This window comes from Microcaecilia unicolor, chromosome 2 (assembly GCF_901765095.1).
Source record: "Microcaecilia unicolor chromosome 2, aMicUni1.1, whole genome shotgun sequence".
In the NCBI taxonomy this organism is placed as follows: domain Eukaryota; kingdom Metazoa; phylum Chordata; class Amphibia; order Gymnophiona; family Siphonopidae; genus Microcaecilia; species Microcaecilia unicolor.
In genome coordinates, this window is record NC_044032.1 from 87,584,976 (window position 1) to 87,611,723 (window position 26,748).

At 41.2% G+C, this 26,748-nt stretch overlaps 1 protein-coding gene across 2 annotated transcripts in view; it reads left to right on the forward strand.

The window, feature by feature from the left end:
* PARP8 (poly(ADP-ribose) polymerase family member 8) overlaps positions 1-8,394 on the forward strand; it is a 583,039-nt gene extending 574,645 nt beyond the window's left edge. For both annotated transcript variants that reach the window (XM_030193114.1, XM_030193115.1), the window contains one exon: positions 7,278-8,394. In XM_030193114.1, the coding sequence (XP_030048974.1) occupies positions 7,278-7,380 (103 nt within the window). In that variant the 3' untranslated portion in view covers positions 7,381-8,394. The remainder of the gene's footprint in view (positions 1-7,277) is intronic.
* Positions 8,395-26,748: the final 18,354 nt, after the last annotated feature.

Here is a 26,748-nt window from a genome sequence, read left to right on the forward strand (position 1 = left end):
ATTCTGACCCCAGCTTTCCCTTTTTCCCTGTGGGCTTTGCTCTCTGCTACCTGAGTTGCTGAGTAGCCTTTGTATTCTCTCCCTCAGGTCGTAGTCTGTGTCTGCCAGTTTTGTCTGTCGCCCTTCTCTTTGTGTCACTGGCTGGCGCTGCTTGAGCTCCAGTCCCTTCGGGGACTCCTCGTTGTTTTCCCTTCCCTAGTGTATGAATTAACATGCGATCCTGGTCCCCTCCCCTTATGGATTTCTCGACCTGGTCAATAACTATACATTGCATTTATTGCACGAACATGATCACAACTAAAGAATTTCTCAATCCAAGGGATCACAAAACATATAGATTAAGGTACACCACAGACTGCAATAGCAGTTACGTTGTCTACGTATTACAATGTCCCTGCACAAAACTATATGTAGGCAAAACCACTCGGGCTCTCAAACAACGATTGAGCGACCATCAGTATAACATCATACGTCAGCTAAAAGAAGCTCTTTCAGTAGTAGTCCATAGCTTAGAAACATTGCATACATTTTCGGACTTTAAATGTATAGTCATTGGCCAGGTCGAGAAATCCATAAGGGGAGGGGACCAGGACAGCGTGTTAATTCAAAGAGAACAACGCTGGATTTTTAGGTTACATACCCTTACCCTAATAGGCTTAAACAATCGCATTGAATGGAAAGCCGCCTTGTAGTAAGTGGTACTGTCACTTTAAGGCTTAGGTTCTCCTTGATTGGTAGAAGGGGATGGCGTTTGTTTTAAATAGTGCGCCATCTTACCGGTCAGAATTATCTCTGGAAAAACAAGCCAGGCGAACAACGGTAGGCTATACTTCTGTAAAACTCCTTATACTATAGTCCACCCCATATTCTCTCTTGACAACTTTTTCTGCGTATTTATTCCAGGGCTGATATAGCAGTCGAGGGCATAGATCCTGAAGAAGCTCTCGGGAAACAGAGGCTCTCTGTAGAGCATACCTAATCGAAGAAGCCACAACCCAGATAAGTGCAGATTAATTGTATGAATAACAGTGAGGATAAAATACACTGTAAACAACAATAACATTTACAAAGGAGGTTTTCTGACTAATGAGGAGCCTGTACCGTGTTCTTTTGTAGCAGAAAGCAACTTATAAGAAATATGAGGCAGTCTGCTATTCACAAGTATTAATAATCCATAGTGAAAGCAGAGTTTCTGAAGTCTTTCCTCCATTTAACGAGATAAGTGGAGAGATAGATCTTGTCATAGTTAAGATTGGCAAGAAACATTGGTTAAATTTATTAGTATATAAAACATCTATCTATGCAATTCGTCTGTCTCCAGTGCGTCCAAATAAGGGGGCGTATTTGAAGGTGGGATTCGAGAATGCCTAACACGTGGATCTTTTCCAACTATAGTGGAAAAGAACGAAAATGTCCAGGCCAAAAGTCTAAACACTTTGATCTAGACCTGTTTTTGGAACGAATAGGGCACATAAAGGTGCCCTAAATGACCAGATGACCACTTCCGAGCGTGGGGCACCCCCTCGGTAGATCTTTTTGCCACTCAGATGAATCACAAGGTCCTTCAGTTCTGTTCCAGGCTTCAGGCCCACAACAAACTACCATTAGATGCCTTCCTCCTCAGTAGGGGAACAGGTCTTCTGTATGTGTATCCACCAATACCTCTAGTGGGGAAAACTTTGGTGACATTTAAGCAAGACAGCAGAACCATGATTCTGATTGTGCCGTACTGGCCGCGGAAGATATGGTTCTCTCTTTGTCTGGAGTTATCCTCTGAAGAACCGTGGAGATTGGAGTGTTTTCTGACCCTTATTACTCAGAAAGAGGGTTCACTTCTACATCCCAACCTTCAGTTTCTGGCTCTCATAGCTTGGATGTTGAGAGCCTAGAATTTGCTTCCTTTGGTCTCTCGGAGGGTGTCTTACTTGCCCTACACAGACCCAGCTTGAATATCTTCTACACTTGTCAGAATCTGGTCTCAAGACCAATTCCATAAAGGTTCACCTTAGTGCAATTAGTGCTTATCATCAATGTGTAGAAGATAAGCCCATCTATGGACAGCCTCTAGTTTTTCGCTTCATGAGAGGTTTGTTTTTGTCAAAGCCCCCTGTCAAACCTTTACCTGTGTCATGGGATCTCAACATTGTTTTTACCCAGCTGATGAATGCTCCTTTTGAGCCAATGAATTCCTGACATCTGAAGTACTTGACCTGGAATATCATTTTCTTTGTAGCTGTTACTTCAGCTCATAGGGTCAGTGTGCTTCAGGCCTCTTCCCAACAGAGTAGTCCTCTGCATGTATCCTAAATTTCTGCTGAAAGTGGTGGAATTCCATCTGAACCAGTCGATTATCTTACCAACATTCTTTCCCCAACCTCATGCCCATCCTGGCGAAAGCAGCTTGCACACCTTGGATTGCAAGAGAGCATTGGCCTTTTACATGGAGCAGACAAGGCCCCAGGAGGTCACCATCAGGAAATGCACCGTTTCAATTTGGCTGGCAGATTGCATTTCCTTCACTTTTGCCCAGGCTGGGGTGGCCTTGGAGTGTCATGTCATGGCTCATAATGTCAGAGCCATGGCTGTGTCAGTAGCCCATTTGAGGCCAGCCTCCACTGAAGAGATATGCAAGGCTGTGACGTGGTCTTCAGGCCACACATTCACATTACACTACTGCATTCAGCAGGATACCTGATACAACAGTCGGTTTGGGCAGGCAGTGTTGCAGAATCTGTTTGGGGTCTAGAATCCAATTCCACCCTCCTAGGCCCATTTTATTCTGTTCCAGGCTTTACTGTCATTCAGATTGTATATAGTTTCAGGTTAATCTACATTAAGTCCTCACCATTACGAGGCCCAGTTGACCATCGTTTGTTGTTTTGGATGAGCCTGGATGCTAGGGATACCCCACTTGTGAGAATATTGGAGCCTGCTTGTCCTCTGAGAAAGCGAATATACTTTCTATTGATCCCAACAGGATGGGGGTCACCATTGGGAAACGCACCATATCCAGTTGGCTGGCAGGTTGCATTTGCTTCACTTATGCCCAGGCTGGGCAGACCATGGAGGGGTCATGTCATGGGTTATAATGTTACAGCTAGGGCTGTGTCGGTGGCACACTTTGTCAGCCTCCATTGAAGAGATTTGCAAGGCTGCAACGTGAGGTCTTCAGTCCACACATTCACATCTCACTACTGCTTTGAGCAGGATACCCGATGTGGCAGTCGGTTTGGGAAGTCAGTGTTACAGAATCTGGGGTCTAGAATCCAACTCCACCCGCGTGGGCCTATTTTATTCTGTTCCAGGCTGCGCTCTTATTCAGATTCTATATAGTTTCAGGTTAATCAGCGTTATGTCCTTGCCATTGCGATGCCCAATTGGGACAGGGAAATGGGACTTGATATACTGCCTTTCTGAGGTTTTTGCAACTACATTCAAAGCGGTTTACACAATTGACCAATGTTTGCTAAGGATTCCCCACGTGAGAATTATAAGCCTGCTCGTCCTTGGAGAAAGCGAAGATACTTATCTGTAGCAGGTATTCTCCGAGAACAGCAGGCTTCGTATTCTCACAATCTCTCCCACCTCCCCTTGGATTTGTCTCCTTTGTTCTTTATACTTTATTTTTTGCTATCGTATAAAACTGAGGAGACTGCGTTCACGCAGTGGGCGGTAAGGCACTCGTGCATGAGCGGTGAAGCGTGGCTTGTGCTTCACAAAGATGTTTTTTTTAGCTATGGCAAAATGCTGGACCAGGCGACGCGGATCGGCGTCACCCACTTGTGAGAATATAAAGCCTTCTGTCCTCAGATAATACCTGCTATAGGTAAGTATCTTCGCTTTATTGACAGGCAATGCTGAGAGAACAATAAGGTCTTTAAAATTTTTGTCCCATGAGTAAGCTACAGTATTTTTTTCCTCTTTAGAACAATCATGATTCTTGTGCCAGTGTGTTTTCAGTACTCTGTGTGTCGTCATACCTGGATACCTGCGACACAATGTAACCAAAGACCAATATGGGCATTACCTGACTCTTCCTCTCCCTCTCTAAGTTCCCCCCCCCAATTGTACCTACCATACATGTACCTCATTCTACCACAATATCACCTTGTATTGTTCATACCTTGTATTTGTTTCAGACTGGAATCGGCTAACGCCATTAACGGTACTATGTAAGCCACATTGAGCCTGCAAATAGGTGGGGAAATGTGGGATACAAATGTAACAAATAATAATTAGCCAAGCCTACAAATCGTAATGCACATGCATCGTTTTTTTCTATTGTTTTTGGTTTTCAGTAGCTCCACTTTATCTGCTGTTTTTCTATAACCACTCCCTGTGGATTAGCTAAGATAGTGCCCTGGTATTTGTTAGTTGTTAGTCACTGTTTGTTAGCCTGACCAAGCGATTTAACCTGTCAGCAGCCAGCTAAATTGCTTTAAATATCGGCCAGTATGTTTCTATTGGTATTGTAAACTGCTGTGATCTTGTGTATAGCTAAGTGGTATAACATATTTTAATAAACTATCTTCAGTACATTCTATTGGATAATTCCTAATTATGAAATATATATTGTCATATTTTTGGCCTATAGATTAAACTCATCAAAATCACTACTTAGTCTTTTTAATCTTAAAAGTTGTGAAAAAGGAAAATTCTTTTGCAGGCTCTTCATATGGGAACTCTTGTAATGTAAAAAAAAATTATTCTCATCTGTTCATTTCCTGTAGATGAAAGTACTGAAAGCATATTTCTCATGTTTAATCAAAATGTTGAAAAATGCAGTATTGTTAGGACATAGGGCCTCTTTTATCAAGCCTTGCTAGCGGTTCCCGCACGGCAATGCCAGCGGAGCCCATTCAAAGTGAATAGGCTTTGTCAGCATTACTGTAACAGGAGCCACTAGCGCCACTTGAAAAAAAGAGGCCCATAGTGTATAACAAACTTTAGATCTGGATCTCTGGTGTTGAGCTATTGATGAAACTACATAAGTCTGTATGAACTACATCTCCATAGCATCAATATATCATCAATATATCTTCTCAAAAATCAATCTCCAGAAAAACCTCTTCAAAATTTGCTGTATATGTTAGCAGTATTGGATAACCTTGTAGAACCCATCATTGTATTTTTAATTTGTTGAAAATATCTCCCTTGAAAACAAAGGGATCGATATTCAAAGTGATAAATGATCAGAAATGGCTCCTGGCTATTTAAATTGCTTGCTGGGGCTACCCAGGCATATTCAGCAGCACTTAACCGGTTAGTGCTACTGAACATGCCTAGTTAATGCCTAAGCCAGAATTGGCTATTTTGTGGAGTTTGCACTTACATGGTTAAGTGCTGATATTCAACACTTAACCACATAAAGTAACTGCATAAATAGGACCACTTAAAGCACAATCCTATGTGTTTCAGTGCTAAATTTTGCATTTAACCACATAAATGTTCACCAGCCATGTACACCCAGGTAGTCAATGGCAGTGCCCAGACATGACCCAGCATTGAATATCCAGGGATAAAGCCGGCAGTAGCCAAAAAAATTCTGACCACCACCAGCTGAATATTTTCCCCCCAAATAATTCCTCTTACGGTCAAAGAAGCTAAATCAATAAGAAAATTAGTTGGAACCCTTGAATTGTTACTCTGTCTAGGACTTTCTTGACAGTTAAGAACCTCATCTTGAGGAATATTTATGTAAATGGATTCCAAATCAAATATGACTAGCAGTAAATCTTGATATATCACCACTGAAAACATCTAGGTTAATAACATGACTTGAGTCACATGCAAAAAACTTAATTAACAGTACAAAAGGTCTCTCACATGCAAAAAAACTTAATTAGCAGTACAAAAGGTCTCAGGAACACATCTACAAAAGACATGAAAGGCTCAAGGTCCAAACCAATACTAACTTCATTGTATGATACCAGAAGAACAGTTGACCCCACTGGATAAGCTCATTGAGCCTATGCAGGTTTGATGGCATGTAATGTATGTCTGTGTAGCACATTTAGAGCACTATTTGCCATCCAGGCTAGACTCAGAGGTGAAGCATTGTGCCTCTTGCTGCTGTTAGTCCTTGCTTCTGACAGGCTTTCCTGATCACCCCTGATGCTGTTGCAGGAACTACTGAGAGCCCACTCAATAAAATTACATGAAAATACTTTTAAAACAAATAGAAACATTTTTTCACTCAAAGAATAGTTAAGCTCTGGAACTCACTGCTGTAGGATGTGGTAACAGCAGTTAGCGTATCTGGGTTTTAAAAACATTTTAGACAAGTTCTTGAAGGAAAAGTCCATAGTCTGTTATTGAGATGAACATGGGAGAAGCCACTGCTTACCCTGGGATTGGTAGCATGGAATGTAGCTACTAATTGGGTTTCTGCCAGGTACTTGTTTGACCTGGATTGGCCACTGTTGGAAGCAGGATACTGGGCTAGTTGAACCATTGGTCTGACCCAGTATGGTTATTCTTATGTTCTTATTTAGGTTTATGCATCCCTTTCTTTTTTATCAATTTGTTCAGACCACAGTGAGTCCTCCCAACATCATTCTGCCTGTTGGGCTTAGTAACATGATAGCTGATAGCTTAACAAAGACCGGTTGGCTTTTCCAACCTTTCCCATTATTCCTGCCAGCACTGCAAGGCAGAACATCACTCCATATCCAGTCAACTTTTGTTTTCCTTCTCTTTGGTTCTCATTTCTCATGGGTACTACTACAAATCATTTCTATAGCGGATTTCATACATTTTCCAACAACCAGTATCCCCACATCATGGCTCATATCCAAGCTTCATAAAATTCTAAACAGTTACCAACCAGTTTGTGTGTGTGTGTCTCTCTCTCTCTCTTTCTCTCTCTCGTTGGAGTTAAGATTAGGTTTCTTGCAACACTGCAACTACAAACTGTTCTTACCACTTCCATAAAACAGAATAGAAAATAATGGCATACATCATTCATAGAGCCTATGCATCCTACCCCACCCCAGGTTTTCACTCACCAACCAGTCCCCAGTTTCCCACTAAACTCTTTACCAAAAAGGATCCTTTGTACTTATCACCTGCTTTCTTGAACTCCTTTACTTATTTTTTCCATGGTCTAGAGTGAGATGTGGGAGAAGGTCATGAGCACAGCCGTATAATGTTTTAGGTGTCATAACTGAATGTTCATAAATATTCAAGCTCATTTAAGTACATCCTACATACTTGATATTTTCATATCTAAAATTGTAAAAATCAAAGTGATTCTTTTTGTTTTCTCTTAATTTTAGCTATGAAGATGGCCAAGTGGGAGACACAAGTATAAATACACAGGATCCAAGCATAAATAAAGAAATTCTTCGTGTTATTGGTAACCAAACAGCTACTGGTTGAATGGACCACTCTGAATGAACCTGTGGGATATGAATGTCTTCCTCAGTTTCAAAGCTGGATTTTGAGCTGGAGAAGATGAGAAAATAATGTATTAATATTATTCTACTTTAATTAACCTTTTTAATACTTTTGTAAACTTAGTGTTTCTAGCCTCATTGAAATACTTTAAATGGTGCAAGAATTTAGCAACCATAGAGGTAACTGTAATGCTCTATGCTACTGAATAAAAGCTAAACACACTTGAAGAGAAATCATGGTTGCTGTAAACAAAATAAATAGGCCAAGAGTTTTGTGTTAACACTTTTGTAAGCAAATCTTTAGGAAGTATTTTGATAGGTAGCAGTTCTAACCTTTATATGAGTTACATGTAAATGTAAAAATTAAAGGTCAATAATCAGGTTGTAGGATATACCTTTTATTTGCCTAAATGCAGTTGTGACTAACTTTCAAGAACTGTATTCTCTTCAGGTCTGTGCAGACTGATCTATAGAAGACATTACATGAAAATAAGATTAAATTCACCATTACAGTGGTGACATGATGGTGTTTTGTGTTATAGCTTTAAAGAGTTATAAAGTATTAGTACCTCTTTGAATGACTAAGGTGCTTATTTTAGAAGCATTCACATGACTAAATGTCAGACTTTAAGGATCTGGAGGGGCCCAGATGTTTATATGCCATTTCAAAACAAGAGCCAGATGTATGGAAGCTCACTACGTCCAATGGCGAGGGAAAGGTGAGGAGAGGGAATGGTCTGGGTGAGACTACAATACAAACATGCATTCTCTATTTCACATAGGAAATCCACGTCTGCAGTGGGAAACCCAGACATTGAAATTTAGACATGCTCCTTAGCATGATTGTGCCTCCTCAGGGGCAGCTCTAACTCTTGAGGTTTTGGGTCCTGCAATGCCAGTTTTCCACTACATATGGAAGTAATATTGCTTTACCACTAGTGGCCTCTGTGTTCATTTTGGATTCTGGTAACTATGAAGTGGGAGCAAGTGGGCATCATTCCTGCCCCACTAGACATTAGGAATCTTCAGTAAGGCCAGGGACGGTCTGGGGGGGGATGTGGGGGTAGAGGGCTTGTTGCCCATGGCTGATTTTGAAGGGGGAGGCTGCCACTTGCTAGGCTTATTTGAATTCCCCTCTGCACATCGTTTCTAAAATACCACTCCACATATTTTCAGGGGGTTCATCCTGCTTGGGACAGAGCATATATGGTTGTACTATGTGACTTGGCTATAGTTTTGTAAGCAAACTGAAGCCGTGGCAGTAGCTGGTTCTTTCATTCAGGTACGTATACAGTTGTTGTAAATTCCCGTTGTTGGCTGAATCTGTTGAGGAAAATTTTGAATAACCTGTGTTGTCCGTAACATAATTCCACACTGCATTCAATTTTCTTAGAGAAACTACCCATAACAAAGTATATGTGCTAATATAACCTCCCCTCCCCCCCTGTACTATGTTGCTGCTGTTTGTACAGTCATCCAAATAGGAAGAAAATAGGATGCGTATATATGAAACATATATTATTTTACTTCTCTGAGCGTACCATGCCTCTTCATATGCACCATTGATGCATAATACTTTTCATCTGTAGAAAGGACAATTTTCAGAAAATGGCTAGGAAATTGTACTCTTAGGCACAATTCTATGAAGGCTGCTAAAAGTATAGGTGATACTCTATAATAGCATCTGGGTGCCCACATTCCATTACAAAATAGAGCTAAGTTGGCATTTGTGTGTTAACATTTAGGTACCATCACCTATGCCATGTAAAACGAAGGTGTAAATGTTAGCACCTAAATGTTAAACACCCCAAAGCCAAAAGAAATGGAAAATTTGATCAACCCAATAACAGTGTTGTGTATAAAACAAACAAAAAAAAATCTAACAGGTTGAATAATCAGCTTCACTAAATAAGCTGTAAACTCGAGCCATGAATAATGCAAAATCATGCAGCTGCTGTAGATTGCTGGCTGGTAGCTCCTGTCCCAGATTCTGCTGGTGACAGTGGAGCCAGGGGTGTGCTGGTAGTCGTGTTGGGGCTAGTTTTAGATGATACTCAGTGGTCCTGAGTGCCTCATCTGCCAGCTTTCTCTACTTTTCTGCAGGGAAGTGGATCTGTTCTAGGTCTGGAGTTTGACTCTCCCTTAGCTGGTTTTTCCTCAGTTTGGTGTTAGCGGCCAGCTTCCTCTTTGTTCCTGGCCTGGCAAGAGTTGTTTCTTCCTCTCTGCCTTACGGCTCCATTTTGCTCCCTATAGTCTGAGGATTCCAGCTCCGTGATGCTTACCTCCCTCTTGGCGGGAGTTCTTCCTCTACGTAGACTGCTGCTCCATATCGGTTGCCTAGGAGGGCGGTCGTGGCTCAGAGACCACTTGAGGGCCGAGAGTGTTTCTTGGGGCATGGGGCTTTCTCTTCTTGTAATTTTAGTCCCTCTGGGCCAGGGGAGTGCAGCGCCAGGTCTGCATTTCCACAAGTTGTGCTTCTTTCCTGTTGGCCTCCTGGCAGCACCTTCTTCTCTGGCTGTTCCCCGGGACTCCATCTATGCATTTTGCTTGTTGAACACAGCTCTATTGCTGCATGTTGAGCACAGCTCCATCGCTATATGTTGAGCACAGCACAGCTCCATCGCTGCATGTTGAGCACAGCTCCATCGCTGCATGTTGAGCACAGCACAGCTCCATCGCTGTATGTTGAGCACAGCACAGCTCCATCACTGCATTTGAGCGCAGCTCCATCGCTGCGTGTTGAGCACAGTTCCATCGCTGCGTGTTGAGCACTGCTCCATCGCTGCGTGTTGAGCACAGTTCCATCGCTGCGTGTTGAGCGCTGCTCCATCGCTGCGTGTTGAGTGCTGCTTTATTATTCCATGCAGTTCCACCATTCCATGTTGGGCACGGCTCCATCGCTGCATTCTGGGCACAGTTCCAGGTTGGCTTTAGCTCCATCGCTGTATGTTGAGGACAGCTCTATCATGGCATGTTGAGTGAAGTTCCTTCGCTGCTTATTCTGCAACCTTTCATCTCTGCATGTTGAACGCAGCTCAATTTTCTCACATGTTGAATGTAGTTCTTTCTTTGCAGGTTTCAGCGTGGGGCACAGTCCTGTGTCTGCATGTAGAACACAGCTCTGTGTCTGCCTGTGGAACACAACTCCTTGTCTGTGTGTGGCATGCAGCTCTCTCTTTGCGTATGGAGCGCAGCTCCCTGTCTGCATGCAGAGCGCAGCTCCACCACCTGTTGAGTGTAGCTCCATCTGTGTATGTTTAGCACAACTCTTCTCTGCAAATTGGGTGAAGTGGAGCACAGCTGTGTGACTGCAGGTGCTACACAGCTTCATGTCTGCATAGGAAGCATAGCTCCTTGTCAGCGTGTGGAGCGCTGCTCCTTGATAGCATCTGGAGCGCAGTTCCTTGCCGGTGTCAGGAGCGCAGCTCCTTGCTTGCTTGTGGAAAGCAGCTCCTTGTCTGCATTATATACACAGTTCCATCGCTACCGCAGCTTCAGTTCTGCAGGTACCTCTAACATCCAGCTCTTTCAATGGGGCACTGCTCATCCTCTGCTTGTTCAGTGCATTTCTATCTTTGCCAGAGGAGTGCAACTCTTTCTCTGCCTGTGGTGTGTGGCTCAGTTTGTGTGCTTTGAGTGCAAATCCGTTTGTTCTCGTTGAGCACAGATCCTACTCTGCCTGATGAGCGCAGCTTCTTTTCTGTCCCTTGAGCACAGTTCAGTCTCTGACTGTGGAGCATATTTTCATCTTTGCCTGTTGGGCACTGTTTCACCTTGTCGGTCAACCCCAGCTTTTTTCTGCGGGTTGGATACAGTAACTTCTCAGCAGCTGTGGCATACCGCAGTTTAGACTGCTAGACAAGGCTGTCTTGTCTCCTGTTAGCTACCATTCCTGTGGCACCTTTTCTTGCCGTAGCCTCTTGCTGGCTGGTGAGAAGCTTCTCCATTGCTGGAGTTTGAATTAGTCTCTGCTCCTTTTGTGGCCTCTTGGCACCTTGGGGGTCTTTTCTCCACAGTGTGACTCTCGACTCTCTTTGTCTCCTTTTGTTCTCTTGGCTCTGTTCTTTCATCCCTAAGTCTAGAGCGAGCTGGTTGAGTACTCTTTCTACGGTTGTACCCTGGTATGCTGCTGCCCTTTTTCTTCATGGTTCTGGAAAGACTAGCGCTCCAGTTAGTTGGTTCTCTCGACTCTGGATTCTCTTCTTGTTCTGTGGAGTTTGATTCTTTCCCTAGGCACGGGTCTGGGTGGTTCCTGGGCCTTGCTTTCTTTCTTCTATGAAGTGTGGCACACTGTTTGGGGTTGCGTACTCCTAGTACTTGTTAGGGTCTCTTCATCCGACCATCTTGCACTCAAGGCAGACCGGCAGGTTTAGGAGTTAGTCTTTGTCCTGCCAGGGTTCGGAGAATTGGATCCTGGTCTAGGAGAGACAGTTCTTCTCCTTGTTGCTCGGAGACGACTGTTGCCTTCCTTCCAAGGGGGGGTCCTTTAGCATGAGTATCTTTTGCTGCTTCTTTTACTACTCTCGGGACAGGGGTCAGGGGTATGTACATTTTCTTTTGCTCAGGATATTTGTTTTACGTCCTATGGCTTCAGTTCCTCTTCTAGTGTCTAACTCTGTTCCATTTTGGTAGCCTGGTGGTTCGGATATTCGAATCCTTTTTTGCTGATCAGTTTTTTTGCTGTGTGCATAGCTTTGTTGATTTTTCAACCTTCTGCATTCTTCTTTTCTCCCCCCCCCCCCCCCCCCCCCCCCCCCCATTTGGGAAACTGCTTTGCTACAGCCCATTAGTCTGGACTGGTCTGGTATAGATGACAAGGAAAGAAAAATTATGTTTGTACCTGTTTCTGTGGGAAAGTGCGGGGTACAAATGTAATAATAAATAAATGCCAGACCAGTCCAGATGCCCTCCCTGGCTAAAGTCTGTCAGAGTGTTGTTTCCTTTAGGTATCCCTGGCTGTTCCACGATGCTTCAATATAGTGGGATGTCCTACAGCACTGCCTACTTCATCTTATCTATTCAGTCTCCTGCCACTTGTTGTTGTGCCAGCTCTGTATGACTCCTGTTACTTGGAATCACGGAGTTCTTTCCCTGGATTCAGGGGTAGATCTCTATGTGTTTGAGCAATCTCAGTATGGACCATTCCCTCCCGCTTACTTTACTGTGAGGGGAGGTTGCAGTTGCCTTTGGCCAAGCAGGAACAGTGATGTTATTGGCTCCAAGAGTTTGCCTGTTTGGTATTAACTGTGTTTTCTTCTAGACTTCAGAGCACCATTGCTTGGCTATTCGAAATACTGAACATTCCAGGCTGCACAATACCCTTAAGGGGAGGTTTACCTGGAACTATTTTCTCTGTCTCCTTCCGCTGGTAGATAGACATAACCCATTAGTCAGGACTGGTCTGGTATGATTAAAGGAAAGTAATGTAACAAAGAGAGGGAACTAAGTACACAAAACGAACAAGCAAAAAAAAAAAAAATTAGCACAAAGGGCCTTTAAAAACAAAAGGGAACACAGTTCTTTCATTAAAATATCCTTTAATAATAGACTTTGATTAAAGAGAGCCCCGACACGGGCCGTGTTTCAGTGCTACCGCATCTGCGTCAGGGGTCAAACCAATGACAAGGGAGGCGTCAACAAACTAATTTCAAAAGGCTGATTCTTTCCAAAGAATGGTGATATATTCCCTGCAAATGGAACGCAGTACAAAGCAGTTGGTGTGCGTGGTATGTATTTTTCTGTTTATAGAAGTCTGAGATTCATTAAAAAAAAACGTTGAAGTGGGACATGAACCTGGGTACCGTGGTTCACAGTCCACTGCATGAACCACTAGGCTGCTACTCTAATCTGCTTACTGCTTTGTTCAGAATGGCCAAGATACCTGCAGCTGGCATAGAACTTGGTTTTCCTTCCCAGTTTCTCTTTCAGAGGAGAGGGAAGGGTACCGCAACCACTAAGGAATTAAAGAGAAGTCATACCTTAATCCCTCCAGTGATCAGCTGCTCAATCAGAGTAACTTTTTGTAACTTGGGCATGACTTAAAACAGGTCTAGATAAAACGTCCTTTTTAGACATGGATGTTTCTTCTCATTCAAAAATCCCTGTTGGACATGCTACTTTTGGGTCTCCCATCTGTAACCCATAACACACTCTCTTGCTATTTGGACAAACTGAGTATGAAACATCCAAATTCTGACTTTCCAAAATGAGGATTTGGATGTTTTTAGCAGAAGAACTTTTTTAGGCATTTTAAAATGCTCATCTGCTTTGAAAATGAGCACCATATTGTATTAAAAAGAATACAAAATTGTTTTAAGACTTTTCTTCTCCCTGATATCCATTTATTGATGACATGATAAAGATTAGGAATTAGCTATACTCATAAACTCCTTAACACTCAGGAAAATCCTGTCAGAGTGCAAACAGAAAAAGTACAGTCAAGAGTGTATTTTATAATTTCTTACAACCCTGAATTAGAACACTTAGGCCCTCATTTTACAAGCCCTATTTACATTTGATGTGTGTATAAACTGGTACTTAGACGTTTATGCAAAATAAACATTTAAGTCCCCATTTTACAAAGCCGGGATATGCACATATCAAACCCAAGCGCATGGAAATGGCAAAGGGGCATGGTCTGGGCACGTTTTTGGTGGAATAAGATTAGAGGCCGACTAAAACTGCTTTTTTCAGCTTAGGCCAAAATAGAAACTGCCACTGAAGCTGTCTGAAAACTTTCAGCTAAAACTGAAATTTATTGCGTGGTTTCTACTGATGCCAAAACTGAAACAAAAAACTCGGGTTTGGTTGTGTGAATGTGAACCAGGAAGTGCTGTTGGGGACTGTCAGAGCTTGCAGTCTGCATTCCTCTTCTAAACCCAGACCGCCCAATATTCAAAAGTATTTAACCAGCCGGGAACGGCACCTGGCCAGTTAAATACACTTAAGCTAGCTATACGCCGATATTCAGCAGGTGATACCCAGTTATCTCCTGCTGAATATCCTGGTGAGCAGCTAGCCCATTCACCAGCTATGTCGAGTAACATAGCTGGTTATTGCTGATTTTTACCAGCTGAACGGTTAAGTTTAGCAGCCAGATAGACCCACATAACTAGCAGGTCTATCTTTGGCTACTACAACCTAGCCAGTCAGCCAACGAATATCGGCTTAACCGGCTATGCTTGCGGTGCCAAGAAAAACCCAGAAATTCAATGCAGATGGCTGGATATAGCTGCAGCATTGAATTTCTGAGTTCGCTTGCAACAGCGGGAGTCAGCCAGTTTGACTCTCGCTATCTCAACATCGGGACCAGCATAGTTAAAAGGTGGATTAAAGAGGCTATTACAGCCTTTGAAGAATGGAAAAAGGACCCAAATGAAGACAATAAGAAACAACATAACCACTGGCAAGTCAGATGCAAAGAATTAATAAAGAAGGCTAAAAGAGAATATGAAGAGAAACTTGCTGTAGACGTAGGCTACCACCTTCAGAAGAAGAGGAAATAGGATGTGCCGGGGGGGGGGGGGGGGGGGGGGGAGGGTAAGGTATTAGATGCCTTGGGGCAGTGAGGTGGGGGATTGTAAGGGGCAATGCTGGAAGGGTAATCTGGGGAGGTGGGGGTAGGGGCAGACCTTAGCATTAACAGCTGTCCCTCAGAGCAGGTACTTATTTATGCCTGGGGGCAGGTGTAAATGCTGACATCTAAATTTATTTTGGTCAACCTGAATTTCCCTTATAAGTGCTACTCTGGTACCCCGCATTAATCAGCATGCTGTAATGTGAGCACATTATCTGGATAATGCTTCTCTGCCCCTTCAAAAAATGAATAGCACATGATTAGGAAACAGGAAACTACCACAAGATGTTTTAGCGCATCCTGTGGTAAGGCGTTTTCGGTGAGCTTAAACCCATATTAGGGCTTAGTGCACCTTAGTTAAGTCTTTAAAATTCATATGGACAGTTGTTTCCTGATCTGTTACTATACAAAATCTTTTTTACTCCTTAGCAAACACATCATCATTTTACAGCTCTTTGCAGCTTTATAAATAACACCACTAGTTATTGTTATGCAAGCTGTAATTTACTTGAATATATCAGTAAAGTCATCCCTAGCTCATTCTGCACTTAACTGATGAAGGAAGCATTGCTTTTGAAAACTAGTCGTAAATGTCCTATGTGAAGGTATGACTACTATGGCTTGTTATTCCTTCTGCATTTCAGGTGGACTAACATAGCGACCATAGTACTTTAGTCACATGTAAATGTAAGCAGCAAAGACAGGTTTTGTTGTCTAGCAATTAAAATGAAAGGATATTTTGCAATAAGTAAAATATGTTTTTTAATATTTTGATTAATTTTGGCAGTTCTGTGAAAACAATATTGGTGACAACCTGCTCTGATTGGTTTGTATTATATAGAGCAACTAAAATATAAAAGAAAAAACATTCTAACATGGGAACATCTGAACTGTAATTTTGCCATCAGACACCTTTTGCCTGAATCAAAAACATAAATAATGGCAGTAGTAAAACATTGCTGGAATTTCATATCTGCTCTGTTTAAAAAAAAAAAACCCAGCCTTTATGAAAACAGTCAAGGCACATACAAAAGCTTAAGCATGCCGGTGATACTTCAGGAATTGAGTAAATTTTCACAGAAAACACTCAAGAACTAAATTTAAATATAGTCAACTAGATGTAAATGTGGGCATAGAAGACTGAGATATACATTGTATAGTCACATAAAAATGTCAAAGCTATTCCTGTGTTCTGATTAGCAGATCATTTAGTAATTTGATTGTAATTTAAAATCTGCTAAGGGCCAACTCAAGCAATAACTCTCAGGCCACCAAAAGTGCACTGTGAATGCTATCACCTCCAGCCAATCATGGTATAATACATATTAATGGATCAAAATGTAATCTTTAACCACAATGTACATATGAGTTCCTAAATCATTTAGGGCCCCTTTTACCATGCTGCCGCAAAAGAGGGCTTGCGCTGGCGTTGGTGCATGTTTTTGAAGTGCCCCATGGCCATACCGCCACCCATTGAGGTGGTAAGGGCTCCTGTGCAACCCGGCTGTAACCGGTCAGTTCAGCACTGCCCGATTACCTCTGGGTACACACACCAGTGCTACAAAAATTAAAATATTTTTGTATCACTGGATATGACATTCACTGGGGGTGAGAATTACCGCCGGGCTTCTGCGGTAGTCTGGCGGTACTTTCTTTTTAGCAAGCGGTAAACCCACGTTGGCTTACTGCTGCTTTGTAAAAGGGGCCCTTAGAAAGAAACTGCCCCATAAATAGTCAAAAGAGCATAGCAAGTACTTTGGAAGATGTGAAAACAAGGGCTGTTTAATGCTAGACTTTCCCTGTCCCTTTTCCTTCAATACACTGCACATACAATTGAACCAGGCTTAAAAAAAGATTTGTATTATGTCAAGCATAATACAAAGGCAGTTTTCTGCATACTTTCAATATTTTCTCTCTCTCATTGTGCTATGACCATTTTTCTCATCCCAACATTTACAGAAGCAAATGCCACAAAACACTGTATTGGTAGTATTCAGTACTTCGATAGCACCAATAGAATCTGACCAGTCTTATGAAACCAGTGCAACTGTTCTGCATAGTATTACATATGTACATCAATGATGGCTCTTGACATGAGGAAACCTACTCCAGATTCCTTGCTTGACGCTTAAAGTTCCTTTTTACCTTTCTTAAATTCATACTAGTTTTCAGCATTCAAAGGGTTAAACAATGCCGTGTTGCCAGTATTTCCTAATTTCATAGCCATGCTCAATAATGTTGCGCTTCAATGATGCTGAATGATAGTTATCTTCCTTTTTATAATAGTTGGTACTACAAGTAAATCTGGTAAATAATACTTATCAATGATTTTTTATTTTAAATATTGCCACTTTAAGTAGTCAAACTTACTGCACTTCCTTTTCATGTTCTTTTTGTTACATAAAACCTCAGAATAAATAAACTTGATGAACATTTGAAGGTTCCACAGGCTACAGAAATATAAAAAAAATCTCTTTTAGAGTTCATTATTAGACCATTACACAAGAGTACACATGTATTCTGCAGTTGGAAATTTATCAAGATATCTTTATTACTAACTTTACTCAGATATTTAGCAGTGTTTTAAGTGCTAATGAATAAACCAAATCAAGTTAATTGGATAAAGATAGCCAGTTAACTTTAGGACAGTTCTTTGCTATGTTCAAATTTGTCCGAGCAACTTTAGTTGACAGTATTGATATACAGCCTCTACTTAACTAGCTTATTGGCCAGACAACATTTTACATTTGTAGGTATGTAAAAACATAAAATTTATCTCAGTAACTCCCATAGTTACTCAAATTTTTTTATTATTGATTCCTGATATTTCATTTTCATATTTCTCGAAAGCAAAGAGTAGCTACATCAGCTGCAAAAGTAATGTTAGCATTTTGGTATTTAAAATACTCAGCAAAACTAACAATAGTGATTTGTATATCAGTTTTGTATTCTAGCGAATTCAGAAATCAGTCTTCTGAAACAAGGAGCCATTGCAAGTAAAAGCTGCATGTGTCATCATAGCCACACTTGAAGGCTGGATGGATTTAACAGGACTGAAATTGTGTTTAGCATGTGTTGGCAACCTAGTTGTTAACAATCTCAAAGCATCCACATTAAGCTCTAATATAAACCATGTCATGAAACAGAGCTTTAAATTATTATACCAACAAGATACAACCATAATTAGGTGGTCATGTAATGCGTAATACACCAAACTAAGAGGACAGTAGAAAAATTTTCAAGAAAACACCAAAATGATCTACTGAAAATAAATTCTATAATACTGAGCTACCACCATGGAAACCCTTTCCTTTACTGGATTCCACAAATGTTAAATAGGGTAGGAAAAAAGCCTCAGAATCTTGACAGCCACTATCTTGATTTTGTGGTCCATCAAATATATATATATTTTTTGTTACATTTGTACCCCGCGCTTTCCCACTCATGGCAGGCTCAATGCGGCTTACATGGGGCAATAGAGGGTTAAGTGACTTGTCCAGCGTCACAAGGAGCTGCCTGTGCCTGAAGTGGGAATTGAACTCAGTTCCCCAGGACCAAAGTCCACCACCCTAACCACTAGGCCACTCCTCCACTATTCCATTACCAGCTTAAAAAAAAAAAATCCTCCCCTTGTTTTATTCTCTTTCTGTATTCATACTGGTGGAGAAATACAATAACTTTCTCTTTTTGAATTTTACTTTCAAAACCTACCTTATCGTGCCTCTTCAGTTAAGAATATATGTAAAGTTATCTTCCAACATTGCCAGTGTTCCATAGTATCTCAAATTACTGCGTCAGGGACAATCTTGGCTGTTACAACAAACATCTGAAAATCCAAATATCATTAAAATTATCAAAAGGTCTTTTTGCAATCATCTTATTATTTAAAAAAAAGGTTTTGAAAGTAAAATTCAGTAAGAGAAATAGTTATTGTTTCTCCAGCACTATGAATACAGAAAATGAACAATAAAACATGGGGAGTTTTTTTTTTTTAAGGTAGTAATTGAATAGTTGATGTTTGTGGAATCCAATAAAGAAAAGAGTTTCCACAATAAACTTTATTTATTTATTTATTTTCAGTGGATTCTTAACAGTTGAACATGGTAAGGACAATTTTTAATACTGCCTGCAGGTTTGCAAGTTCATTTTCAAGGGAAAGTTCACCACAGAATTTCCTTTTGAAAATGTGGGTAGCAAACTCTGTGGATGTTTTTGTACTTACGAACTGCTTAGCTGCTTAACAGCAAGTGCAAATTACAGGTTGGAAAGTGCATACATTGATCCAAGAATTCAGTCCACATGCATGTTTTCTTTCACCTGACCTAACCCACCCCTCCCCCCCCCCACAGCCAAAAGTGTGTGTGTATATTTACCCCCCATTACTGGGGGGGGGGGGGGTGGCTGCACATTATTCAAGTCACATTTTAATGCTTATAAACCCCTGCATCTCATCTTGATATGATACACCTATTACATTTATGTATGTAATTTGGTTTGATGAATTTAGAAAAGTGAATTAAGATGATACATTTTAATGCTTGAAAATGTAAAAAACCAAGTTTTTAAAACATGACCTCAACAGGCTGTTACTGCACCACAGAGCTCCAAACTTATTGAAAGCCAGTTGTGGACTACAGATAGGAGAGTCCTTTTCTCCTTTTTTTTTTTTCAGCATCATAAAACAGCAAGATGTGGAATGGAGTGAATGACTAGCTGCAGTCTACATCAAGTCCATTGGCTGGTCAGATGGGGGGGAGGGAGAAGGAGATATTAAACTGAGCTTTGGAGGGGGGGAAGACAGTGGGAAAAGAAATGAGCTAAAGAGACAGAATAGATGAGTGACAGATACTGGATGAGAAAAGGGTGGAGAGAGAGACTGGTGTGTGGGGTGGGGGAAGGGTTGAGTTTGAGAGACAGTATGGGATAGAAGATAAGTAAGAGACTGGTGGGGAACCATCCTTGGTAGTAGGTGAAACCAAGAGGCAAATGTTTCAGGCTTAGTTATGAGGATAGATGCTGATATCTGGTTGACAATATGCCTAGAGAAGGAAGGACTGTTCATTCCCGGTAAAGTGGCACTTTACGGGCCTCTTACTAAGTTATCTTTTGCATAGAACAGAAAAATGGCCTTAGTAGATGAGGTCCTAATGAGCTGTGGCAAATCTGGGAGGAGGTGCTTCTCCCCCAATACTTCAGTGGAGCAATTTGGGGAGGAGAGTGTGGTAACAGAAGTCACAGCCACTGGCTGCTACATTTTTTGACTCTTAGGGCCCTGTTTACTAAGCCGCGCAGTAGGCACGCAAACTTCTTAGCACGCACTACACTAGACACCCAAAAATATAATGGGTGTCTCTATCGTTCGTGCACACTAATTTTTAGTGCGCGTGGCTTAGTAAACAGGGCCCTTAGATTCAAAGAAAATTTGTCAAGGCCCGATATTATAATCACATTAAAAAAATATTAACAGAGTTCTATCCATAGCTATTTAAGGCAGAATAATTCCTAATGGGGCCCTATTTATTAAGCTGTGATAATTTCCAAAATTAATGTGCAGTAACTATGAAACCTCCATGTTGAGAACATTCCCAGCTTCTTGCTATACATTTAACAGAAAATTTTTCTACTGTGCATTAATTGTTAAGGCACTGCAGGGTCCTTTTACTGAGGTGCACTGAAAAATGGCCTGCACTAGTGTAGGCACGTGTTTTGAACGCATGCAGAGTCATTTTTCAGCGCACCTGTAAAGAAATGCCCTTTTTGGGGGCTGAAAATGGACGTGCAGCAAAATGAAAATTGGTGTGCGTCCATTTTGGGTCTGACACCTTACTTACCAACTGTTGACTTAGCAGTAAGGTCTCGCATTAAGGAGGCTGTAATGGTCAACGCGCATCCAAATGCCGATTACTGCCCGCACACCAGAAAATAAAATATTTTCTGGTGCATGTATCGGACACGCATCAAAAATGAAATTACTGCCTGGCCAGGCGGTAACTCAGAATTGGCGCATGTTGGGCATGTGTAGACGCTTATGCGGCTTAGTAAAAGGGCCCCTACATTAACTATTATTATGCATTGCTGCTTTAATAGCTAATACAATGACCAGGTCCCATGTCTAATCTTACCATGTGAATGAAAATGTCAAAATTAAAGCACATGCAAATTAGTACTATTGAGATCTTTTGTATACAATGCATTTCGTACATATTGTATGTAGCATGACTGCCAGTAGTATCCAACATTCAAGAACAAAGCCCAGTCACCCTGGATAAACTAGCAAAACTTATCTAAAACCCTTTAGTAACCTTTCAGTAGTACTTCAGTTTTTTGAACCTATGTGTATTAAGAAAACAGTGTTTCCAAGTGATTGGCTGTCTTTTATGAGAGATTCAGTATTGGTGTAGATTATGCAAAAAAACAAATGTGTGTTAACTCTGGTGCCCAGTGAAATGTCTTCAGTAATATTCTACCTCAAAATAGAAGACAGGTCTTTTAAGGGCAAATAAAACACTGCCAAGATTAGAACACTAAACTGAATTTATTTCTTCTATTGATGATTATAGTGAACTTGGCATTCCAAGTAGTAAGGATGAACAATGCAGAAATCCACAATATCTATGTTTTTCAATATATTAATTAAATAACAATATGATATTGGTTAAAGCTGAGAGATGAACAAACATCAGCATGAAGATAATAAGTATTAGCTCCCCCCCCCCCTTTTTTTTTTTTTTTTTACAAACTTTGGTTCCCATACTTCCAGCTCAATTGAAATTTACTTTGATACTATTTTATTTAATTTTGGTGTGGGAAGAAGAGATTCTGTTACCCCTTAAGTCCTACCAAGTACAAAGTCCAGGCAGGAAAGTGCATACATTGTAATTCAGAATAATGATGCACTTGAACCAGCCAGTAGGTGGTGCTGTTCCACAAGGACAAGTGCTCCCTCTGGCAGCTGTGAACCCTTAAAACTTGAAATAATTTTAGATTTGTGTGTGAGAATTATAAGTAACTGCTCTTTCTCTAAGGACAAGCAGGCATTTGTATTCAAACAGCTGGGAGATGTCATGTGATGGAGCCTGATGTGGACGCTGACCAGCGAGAGACAGAACTTTCTAGTAGCGTCTCACTGCACACATGCTGGTGTCTTTTTACCCGCAGCGCAAGGACTGGTCCCTCAATAATATGCAATAGCTAAAGAATACCCAGGTTCAAATCCCACTTTAATTCTTTTATTTTGTAATTGTGAGCTTTCCAGGAAAAGAAACATACATTCTGTATCTGAATGTACACCACTTCAATAGCCTTCAGGCTTGCAGGTAGCTTATATATTTAGGTATAGTAGGTATTTTTCTGTTTCTGCAGAGCTCACAAAAAAAAAGTTAAAGTGGGATTTGAACCTGGGTCCCTTAGTTTAAAGTCTACTGCACTAGCCACTAGGCTTCTCCTCAGACTTGCTTCCTACTTTGCTAAGAATGCCCATACTACCTGAAGCAGGGGGACAGCAGCCACTTGGGATTAAGGAGTTGTCATGCCTTAATTCCTCCAGTGGTCAACTGCTCAATCAGAGCAACGTTTTGTGCCCTGGGTGTGACTGAAACAGGTCTAATTTAGGAGATTCTTTAGGCTTAGTTGTTTCTTCCCATTGGGGTAATTGCTCATGAATGTCCTGATTTTGGGCCCTCCCTAGTCTCACCCAAAACATGCCCCTTGCTATTTGGCTGTACTTCAGTGTTGGACATCCCTTTTCTGCCTTTGCAAAATCGGGATTTTCAGTGTTTCAAGCACATGAACATCCATTTGGGCATTTTGAGATGTCTATATGCTTTTGAAATAACGCCATTGTAAAGCTATTGTTTTGATCTTTGAAATCTGATATTGAAGCTTCTTAGTTTATTGCTTCTAAAAAGTTTGATCAACCTACAAATATGCAGTAGCAATGTGTGTTATTTATTCTGGGATTTTACAGTATTTGCTCTACATATATGAAGATTAGAAAAGAGTTCAAATAGTTTTTCAATTAAGTACACTAAGGGCCCTCTTTACCAAGGTGTGCTAGCATTTTTAGCACGCTAAAAATTAGCACATGCTAACTGTGTAGACCCATAAGAACATTATGGGCATCTACATGGTTAGCACGCTCTAAAAATGCTAACGTGCCTTTGTAAACAGGGCCCTAAGATTCCTATTTACTAAAGGTTTTCTTTCATTTTATGTCTGTGGAGAAAATACGTAGTAAATTTGCCCCTAAGATTACAGGAAGAGAGAAGAAGTATTGAAATAACTTTTATTAAAACCAGCAGGTTTTCAAAAGTAAAGTGCTTATATACAATTACACTGCCTAAATTGGCATCCCACATGCAAAGTTTCATCAAAATACATATTGATTTTAAAAATACTGTAAGCACTCAAATATTTCTTGCCTCAGTTACAATGTTTTCTTTAATATTCTAATACATTTCTTGGATTTTGTGCGTAAAATAGTATTGCGTCCTGCAGTTTAACCTATAGTGCCTTAGAATTGTTAAGATTTAAGACTATTGTATATAATGTATAAACTGCCAAAAGATGACTTCAAAATATTTTCTCTATTCACTTTTTACTGCATTTGCTTTCTATTGCTGTTTAAGCCTCTTCTATCCAGCTTTGTAATAGTAATAATATTGTAGCTAATATAAATGTTTACTTTAATAAATCTGAATTTGTTCAACAAGTACATGTGGACAGTATTTTGACAACTCTGTTAAAATGATTGATCACTTTTATCAGAACCTACATAAGGGCAAAAAGTGTATGTATGTGTATATATATTTATTTATTTTCCCCCAACCATAAATGTCAGTGCAAAATATGCCCTGTTACATGCCAAATGAGTGGTGAAATAGGGGGATAACAAGATGACAAATAGTCCAAATGTTAGGAAGACATTAGGAAATTGGAAGACTGAGCATCCAAATGGCAGATGAAATTTATTCTCCAAGGACAAGCAGGCTCCAATATTCTCACAAGTGAATAGTCACCAATCCACATCGTCCGGTCCAAATGCCATAGTAAAAAAACAAGAGCTTTGTAAAGCGTGAGCTGCACCCCACTGCGCATGCGTGAGTGCCTTCCCGCCTGCCGCGTGAACATGACAGTTTCATTTTTTCCACATAGGTACATAAGCAGCGCCATACTGGGAAAAGACCAAGGGTCCATCAAGCCCAGCATCCTGTCTCCAACAGCAGCCAATCCAGGCTTCAAGAACCCGGCAACCCCCCCCCCCCCCCCCCCCCAAAAAAAAATGTTTTAATAATGTTCAATGGACTTTTCCCCTCAGGAATCTGTCCAAACCCCCTTTAAATTCCGTAAGGCCAGCTGCTGTCACTACATTCTCCAGCAATGAGTTCCAGAATCTAACTACACGCTGAGTAAAGAAAAACTTTCTCCTATTTGTTTTATATTTAAGTCTTTTTTATTGAGAAGGCAAGACAATAACAAATTTCAATATCACATACATTTGTCACAATTATCATCATCCTCATTCAGTTTTCTCCTATTTTATTTTCCCCCATTGTCTCCCCTCCACCTCCCAACCTATCCTATATCTATAACCGCCTATGCGCTATATGAATATTACATTCCTTAACATTAACTTTGCTTTAGCTATAATAAGAGAACCGGTTCAAAAAACACTATGTGTACGAGAAACCCAACCTATGCTATCCCCTCCCCTTCCCCCCCTCTCCCTTCTCCCCCTCTCCTACCCCTCCCCCCCCCCATTGACAATATCTCCATAAGGCACATCTTGACTTAAACATGGGTTTATGCTATAAGTATCAACAGTACAATTCTAATATCCTTTATGTACCCTCCCCCTCCCTTCATACAATAATTACAACTCTCCAAGTTATAAACTATTTAGTGCTTTTTAAGTAATGTCTTCTGCAACGCCGGATTTAGAGTGTTCACAAATCTAGTCCATGTAGCTCGCCATCGTTTTCTCTTCCGTGGGCATGGAATCTCGCACTCCACATCTCTCTAGTTTCAGCAGCTCAATCATGTATTCGCCATTGACTCTTGTAAATCTACCATATTCTAGCTTCATCTTGTGTCCCCTGGTTTTGTTGTTGTTTGAAAGTGTAAACAAACGCTTCACATCTGTCCGCTCTGCTCCGCTCATTATCTTGTAGACTTCTATCATATCACCCCTCAGCCGCCTTTTCTCCAAGCTGAAGAGCCCTAACCTTCTCAGCCTTTCCTCATAGGGAAGTCATTCAGGATTATAACATCCTCGTGTTTGTTTTCCATCCCTTTCCTAATAATACTCAACATTCTGTGCGCTTCCTTAGCCGCCGCAGCACACTGAGCAGAAGTTTTTAACGTCTTATCAACGATGACTCCCAGATCCCTTTCTAGGTCCGTGACTCCTAACGCGGAACCTTGCATGACACAGCTGCTTTTCGTGGTCTCTCCTCACACTCCTTGTTAGAGCTGTTTTTTGAGTGCCTTCGTCCTTGGCTTTTTTTTCTTCTTTTCTTTTATTACATTTTGTTTCTTTTTAAAAAAAAATCCCTTTCTTAGTTGTTTTTGCATGCGTTTAGGTTTCCTTTGTTTTCGGCAGGGGCCAGTTTTAGGCCTGAACCAATCGGGTACATTTTTTTGTGCCTTTGCCCCTTTTTAGGCACCATCACGTCATTTGATTTAGCCAGTGAGGTGTTCCCGTGCATGTCCACGAAGACTCCCAGCAGCTTTAAGCGTTGTACCCGGTGCAACCAGACCATCTCGGGGAAGGACACCAACTTCACTGGCTCCCAATCAAGGAACGTATAAACTTCAAAGCCCACACAATGATCCTCAATGGCGAATCTCCAAGCTACATGTCCAACCTGATCGATCTTCGGGCCAGGAACTGGACCAGAACATCTAGAACATATCTCAATCTTCATCTTCCTAACTGCAAAGGCCTCAAATACAAAACCTACTACGCATCCAACTTCTCTGTCATAAGTAGCCAAAACCACAGAACACCTACCCTTCCGAGAACTGCTGGAGACTTATCTCTTCAAACAAGCCTACCCAAAAGACCTGTCCTAATTCTCAAACATAATTCCACACATAATTTCACATCATTAATATTACCCTCACTCCAATCCCTTCCCCACATCTCTTATTATTGTCCTACTTTTTGTAATTATATCATCTCTGCGACACTTTGTTCCATACTTTGTATCATCTCTGTGATACTTTGTACCATACTTTGTATCATCTCTATGATACTTTGTACCATACTTTGTAAGCCGCACTGAATCCACTCTATGTAATTAAGTCATCTCTGTGATACATTGTTTCCATACCTGTATTATCTCCGTGATACTTTGTAAGCTGCACTGAACCTGCTATCGAGCGGGAAAGAGAGGAGTATAAATGCCACAAATAAATAAATTCCTGGTGTCTACAGTGTCTTGAGCCTGACCATAGCCCTGCTAACTGTGTTCTCTGTGTTCGTATGAAGAAGAGGACCCAGGTTTCCCGGGAGGCTCAACGTGAAAAAAGTTTTGGAGCCAGATCCGGTTCCTCGGCATCAGCATCGAGGTCGGAGGCGTCTGCGTCAATGTTGAGTGTCGCACTGGCATCAAGAGTCACAGCATGTCTGCTTTGATACCTAAGGACACTGGGAGCAGTGAGGCGTCAGGTGGGTCTCCATCTGTCGAGGCCTCCTACTATGCAGGCTTCCCGGGACCGTCCATCATCAGACCCAACCCCGAGGCAATAGGATGATTCAACATCCTCAGCACT